Below are 6,934 nucleotides of genomic sequence, written 5' to 3'. Positions count from 1 at the left end.
TTTTTCACTAAAACATAAAAATAAATGTTGCCTTACAAATTTTATACATATATATATATATATATATCACACTAAATAAAGAGATTTTTTTTTTTTTGCATCAGTCATCTGCAGCTTTAATGAAAGTTGACATGCGACTATTGTGATTTTGACGCTGCTGTGCCACAAGTTATTTATCTAGGAAATAAATCATTAAATGTTTACATGTACCCCTTCAATGTGCTCATGTACTCCTAAGGGTGCACGTTCCTGGTTGGGAAATACTGTTATTGTACAGTACCTTATGGAACAGTGGGAGCGTGAAACAGGCATAAGAACAATGTTTCCACCATATTTGCACAAGTTCCTGGTAAAACGTGTAGCTAGCTACTGGTCTTTGACAATGAGTGGGGGAATCGAACATCAGAATTATCAAATACTAAAAATAAAAGAACACAAGTCATTAAAAGATGACAGTAGGTAGGTGCTCTATTTTTATCCGTGAAGACTGAACACGTATTTCTGTAGTGAATTCTCTGATTGAGGGTTAAATCGACAGTATTACAGCAGTCCAGTGACATTCATGTGACTACAAACTTTAGTCCGAAGAAATGCTTTTCTGAGGGGTTGTTAAACATCTTAATGAGTTATCAGCACCCAGTTTAAATGTCTCCCTGCTAGATGAAACTGGCTGGATAAATGGTATAGGAGCCAAATGCTTGCTTGAGTGTGTTACCTATGTTGCCCGCTAAGAGGTGCTGTCACCAAGACTATATATTAGCAGGAGGAAACAGGAACCAGACAGGTGTTGGCCCGGAAGGGCATACAGGTTTTTGACCGCTTTGGCGGATTCTTGTTTTCTTCTTGTTTGCGCCCGTGTTTTATGGATTTTGTACCCTTTTTCTTTTGATGACAAGAAGTTTCACTGAGTAATAAAGTAGAAAGTTGTATTTTAATACATTTTTGGACTTTTTTTTTTTGTTTTTTTTTAATTAATTAATTTATTTATTTTTTTATTTATGACACGGAGACGCTACTGGTAAACAAAGGCCGCCTAGCGCGTCGGATCTAGCTTTACCGAGGCAACACTTATTAGACCAGCAATTGGCTGGCTATTATAAATGGTAAATGCAATTACCTAAGTTTGAAGCATGGGCATTTTGAAGCTTTAAATTTAAGAAGCTCGGTTTGTTTATTGCAAAAGTATTGCATTTTATGTATTACTTTAAAAAAAAAAAAAAAACATTGTGGAGCAAATTGACTTTTTGTGCATGGTGGCCGGGAAAAACGTTTTAATCAAATATTGCACCATCCATCTATCCATTTTCTTGATCGCATACTCCTCACAAGGGTCGCGGGGCTGCTGTAGCCTATCCCAGCTGACTTCAGGCAGTAGGCGGGGTACACCCTGAACCGTTTGCCAGCCAATAATATTGCACCAGTGGAAAATAAAAATACACTTTGACACGTCTGACAGGCTAAAATTTGAAAATATCTGCAGTTCACAGTCTTATAAAAAACAATTCTGATATTCATAGTAAGAACTTGTATAAGTTAAGCGAAACATACATCAGTGGTATGTGTGCATCGAAAGTCAACGAGTAGACTGGCTGTCTTCGAACCCGCCAGTAGGTGTCAGCGCTGTGATGGTTAGCCGGTCACAGTTTATGGTTAACAAATCCTGCTTGGAACAGGGTGGAGGGCGGATTCAGGGGTGGAGTCTCTCAGCTGGGACGCTGATCAAGTGAGCGAGATCAAATCTGAGCCATCAACTTTGGAGATGTGCTGCTGCTTTTAGCCCATCATTTGTCGCCTTGTTGTCACGGCTTTCAGCTTGATTAAAAACCAGTTTGCGCGAGGCCGACATGAAACCAACGCAGCGGCTCTGCAGCCGCCTGGATGGCTGAGCAGACGGGGACGTGGAAACTAGCTCCCCGAGGCGTCACAAGTGAACCGAGGAGCGGATCAACAATGGCAACCTGTCGCTGACGCGCATGGATCGTCGCCATGAGGTGTAAACAATCGACCAGCTGGACCGGAACCAGTCCTGAGAGGTTCTGACGGTCGAGTGAGAGGACCGCTGCTAGCTACGAATCCGGGGGTGGTGTGTGGAAGGAGAGGCGAGGTGATTGCACTGTAAACACGCCGAGTGACGCCATGTGGAGCCGGGCGACAATCGTGTGGCGAGCTGCTGTGTGCTGCTTGCTGCTGCACACATTCCTACACACTTCCGAAGGTAAGACGATGACATTGACTCATGAAAACAAGGTTATGTTTTTGTATTATCAGTAAACGAAGATGGAGACCGAAATTTCGGTATAATCTAATACGATAGTTCTGTAAAAAATAATTTTGGAAAAAAGCTCAATTTTGATTGACATCAGATGCACTAAATTACACCGAGTGCTGTACCTAATGTTCTGGTCAATTTATTTTAGTGACACCGCGACTGTCAGGATGAGAGACCTATCTCTGCACCAAAACAAGCTAGGGTGGCAAACGCACAAGCATTGTCAGCAAACCCGTTAGTCATAGACGCGACCGAGAAAATGGCTTGAATCGTGATTTTCATTTAACTGGTAAGCTGATTAGAACAATAGACTAGTGGAAAATGTAAAGGATGATACAGTTGCTGAACGTCTAAACTCGTTTTCCAAACTTGAGCCGGCGTTCAACCTTATGTCCGCCCTGTCATTTCATCTGAGACCCATCTATGTTCATCAAAGATATCAAAGGTACACTCACAACTATAAGAACGATTTACAAGGAGCATTGATTGCAAAGCATGCTGGGAAGCGATGGCTTCACCATCGCTACAATATCTCTACATAAGCTTTCCTGTCCATTAGCCAAGATTCTTGGCCAAAGAATACTTTTTAAAAAATTAACGACTGGCTAATTAATTGACCTTATGTTGCTGAATAATTGCACATTTTGACGTAAAAAAAAAAAATGGATAGTGTAATGTAGAGCTAATGCTAGCTGGCGCGGGCTCTCCATTGTTTTGCTAAATTATTCAAAAACAACCCACCACATTTTATATATATCTGCGAGAAAAAGCCTCGCATAATCCCGATATATTTAGGATATCAAATACCACACAGGTGTCAAATCCAGGTTCTCAAATTAAATACCCCGCCACAGTTTGGCTTTAGACTCTGATGCTTCTAATCAGCAGGCAGGCAGGAAAGAGCTTGTTTACCTGCCACACCTGCACACTGGAACATTAAACAATATTTAATAAATGTTAGAAATATGCATTATAGCAGCCTAGATTCAATTTCTAATGAGTGCATATATCCTTATATGACCCAGCCCTGTACACTGCTACTGACAGCTGTAGCAACCAGCTTCAAGGATTAACGAGCACTCACCTAGAACATCAAACAATATCTGCCGGACACCCAGTTAATAAAAGTTAGATTAGTCTTAACAATGGAAGGATTGTACTAGAAAATCCTACTTGTAGATACCTGGTGACACATGCTGATAGAGTCATAAAGCAATATGAATAACTCAATGACAGTACCACAATGTATTAATATGCAAGACTAGTCTATACAATTTCTCCTTCAGGTCTTAATGTTTGTATGAGCAGCAGCGCAACTTCATGTGAAGAATGCCTCCTGATTCACCCTAGTTGCGCCTGGTGCGCACAAGAGGTATCCTTTATCACCATGTTAATTTTAGAATGTTTACCTTACTGATGCATCATATGACTGTATTGTCTCCTCTGTTTTTAACGCAGGATTTTGGGAGGGGGCTCACTGTGACATCACGATGCGACTTAGTTCAAAACCTGCACGACAGGGGCTGTCTGAGCCGAATGGTCGAATACCCGACAAACAGCATCATGGTGCAGCAGAACATGCCTCTGAGCACCAAGGGGTCTGGCTTGACCCAGCAGGATGTGGTCCAAATTAGACCTCAGGGGATCTCGCTCAGTCTAAGACCAGGTGAAGTGACAAACGTCAAATTGAGCCCAATAGAGAAAAGAAAACGGTGGAAATCATTTTGTATTCCCTTTGGACAGTTATAAAAGCAATCAAGAGTATTTGTTGTTGTTGTTGTTGTTGTTGTTGTTGTGGGGTTCAGACAATGCTGAATTAGCATGATCTTCAGAGTTAGCTCAATCCCGTTGGACTGAAAATTAATTTCATACTGGACACGCAGGAGAGCAGGCGTGGTTCTGGCTACAGGTGCGCCAGGTGGAGGACTACCCAGTGGACCTCTACTACCTGATGGACCTCTCGTTGTCCATGAAGGACGACCTGCACACCATCCGCAACCTGGGCACTAAGCTGGCCCTGGAGATGGGCAAGCTCACCAGCAACTTCCGTTTGGGTTTCGGCTCTTTCGTGGACAAGAACATATCGCCCTTCTCCTACACGGCCCCCAAGTATCAGGAGAACCCATGCAACGGGTAGGTAGCGTGAAAATCTTCAATTGGATGTTTTTTTGTTTGTTTGTTTAGTTTTTTTTGCTTTGACTTGTGAGTGCTGTATGCTGGCAGGTGACTCGGCTCACTTCACAGCACACTGTGTGCTGTAATGTGGAAGGTTGCGGTCAAACAACCACATTGCTTTCACACTTTAATGCTAACATACTGTACAATAGGAAATTCTATAGGTACACAGGTTAAAATAACTTACTTTAACCTCCACAATTGCCTGCCAAACACAGGCCAATGGCAGAACCCAGGGTGTTCTTTTGGGCCAATTTGAAATCCATCCGCTTGCGTCGTACAAGCTGCTAGCTACTGATATGCTAATGCTAACCTGGGTATATTCACATTTTGTCTCCCTTGCTAGGGTGGATTTAGAGGACAATGAGTACACAATGGTGTTGATACACTGCCTTGATGGGCTTTATTAACTGACTTCTTAACAATTTAATGGTGATTTAAATGTGGCATGCTTTCATACAATGGTTGTTGACGTTGGACGGCATCAGAGAGGGAAATGACAGTGTAAAGCTACGCACCGGTTAGCATTGCTGTTTTGGTGTGACCTATTCTGACTCGAGTCCAAAGATTTGGAATAATGCTACATTGGGATGTATGTCTTTGATGAAATTTCTACTAATTCAAGACAGATAATTTTGACCAAAGTTCTAGTGGTATCGGTCCATACTAAGAGTTGAATACTCATACTAGTATCAGTCTGAAAAAAGTGGCGTTGAAAATCCTTAATACATATCACATAGAAATCACGTGGACATAAGTAATCACAGCCTTTGCTCAATACTTTGGTGATTCACCATTTGTGAGCAATTAGTCTCATGTGATAAGATGCCACAAGATTGGCACGCCTCTCTTTGGGCATTTTTGCCCATTCGTCTTTGTGCTACTCCTCTCAAGCTCAATTATGGGGAGGGTCGTTACATGTTACACAGATAGTTTCAGAGCTCTCCAGAGATGTTCAATCAAATTCTCGTTTGAGCTCTGGCCAGTTCACTCACGGACACTGACAGAGTTGCCCTGAAGGCACTCCTTTGATATTTTGGCTAAGAATCAGAAGATAAAAGAAGATCCTGTTGACAATTCTAGTATCTCCACAATGCAACACTTCATTTCCATAGTGCCTTTGTTTGCTTGTGACTAACATACAAACCAGGTTGGTTGTTATAGTAGTAAAACAACATTTGATCACGTTTTCAAATCAAAATAATCCCCACAAATCAAATTACAACGATCCAAAGTTCAGTGCTTCAATGAGTGGAGGGCCTGCATTCGTGGAAAGTCGGAAATCGGATGTATCCTACTCTGATTGTGTCAGTTCCGACGTCAATGTCCGAGGTGAATGTAAATACAAGACATGTTAAAGTGACGCAACGGAACTGGAACGACTGCGTTAAAGAGAACAACAAACAATTTATCCGATTCAGCCATCTTTGTTGTTCATATTTACCTCAAACTCTTTGAGGGTGAAATGGGACATTCCGAGTGGGATAAAACTGACTTCAAACCCTCCTCGAATGCAGCATAAGACCGCCATTTTGACTTGTTCCATAAGGTCAATTGGAGCAAAACCATGGGTTCTGTTTTTATTCATTTTATAATGGGTAATTTTCCACAGTTATTTTAGTTTCAAATACTTGTATATTGTAGAAAAACGGTTTTCATGATGATATGGGTTTATGTGTAGAAGAATTAAGCGGATAAAATAAATTAAATCCATTTTGATTAAGGCTCTAACAATGGAAAAAGTGAAGCGCTATCAGAACTTTCAGGATGCTCTGTATTCATCATCAAAAATACAATGTAACAATTTGTGTGACTAGACAGAGCTTTAAATAAATAAAAAAAAAATGCAGTTAAACACATCAAAGAGGCAATGAAATACATAAGGAAGCTGTACAAGGATGAAAAGGTATAACTCATGGCATCAAATGTAACCTCACGCAGTCTCTATTTTTTTATTTTTTTATATATATTTTTTTTTAATCTTGATGAATTATGCATCATTTGCTCTTTATATTTGATCATGCCCAGTGAATAAGGTCTCCAGCTCTCACTCTCTACAGCAGAGAACAGATTATGGATTTACTCCAAGTTTGTTTGCCCTGGAGGTGAAAGTGCAGCCAGTGCGCATCACTTGCCATGTAGGTTATTTGTGTGTTTGTGTACATGTCAGCCATGCACAAAACAGTACAGTGAGACCACATTGGCAATAAATCAAATTTAGTTTGACCTTGCAACACTGCAATACTTAGTCATTGTAATTGCATTCCTGTTGTCAATTCCTGCCTAGGTATAAGCTGTTCCCAAACTGCGTGCCCTCGTTCGGCTTCCGCCATATCTTGTCGCTGACGGACAAAGTGGACCGCTTCAATGAGGAGGTGCAGAAGCAGATGGTCTCCCGCAACCGGGACGCGCCCGAGGGCGGATTTGACGCTATTCTGCAGGCGGCAGTTTGTAAGGTGAAAAGCAACCCGTCGATGTCGTTTTTATCCA

General features: G+C 41.4%; 1 protein-coding gene across 1 annotated transcript in view; it reads left to right on the top strand.

Moving 5' to 3' along the window:
- The first annotated feature begins 1,681 nt into the window (after nt 1-1,681).
- Nucleotides 1,682-6,934, top strand: part of itgb5 (integrin, beta 5) — a 45,449-nt gene continuing 40,196 nt past the window's right edge. Inside the window, exons 1-5 of the mRNA XM_077536231.1 lie at nt 1,682-2,215; nt 3,556-3,641; nt 3,728-3,935; nt 4,153-4,402; nt 6,732-6,900. Coding sequence (XP_077392357.1) covers nt 2,137-2,215; nt 3,556-3,641; nt 3,728-3,935; nt 4,153-4,402; nt 6,732-6,900 — 792 coding nt within the window. The 5' untranslated portion in view covers nt 1,682-2,136. The remainder of the gene's footprint in view (nt 2,216-3,555; nt 3,642-3,727; nt 3,936-4,152; nt 4,403-6,731; nt 6,901-6,934) is intronic.

Source organism: Festucalex cinctus, chromosome 11 (assembly GCF_051991245.1).
Source record: "Festucalex cinctus isolate MCC-2025b chromosome 11, RoL_Fcin_1.0, whole genome shotgun sequence".
Taxonomy (NCBI): Eukaryota; Metazoa; Chordata; class Actinopteri; order Syngnathiformes; family Syngnathidae; genus Festucalex; species Festucalex cinctus.
The sequence above is the reverse complement of the archived record's forward strand: the minus strand, read 5'-3'. Positions and strand labels throughout refer to the sequence as shown.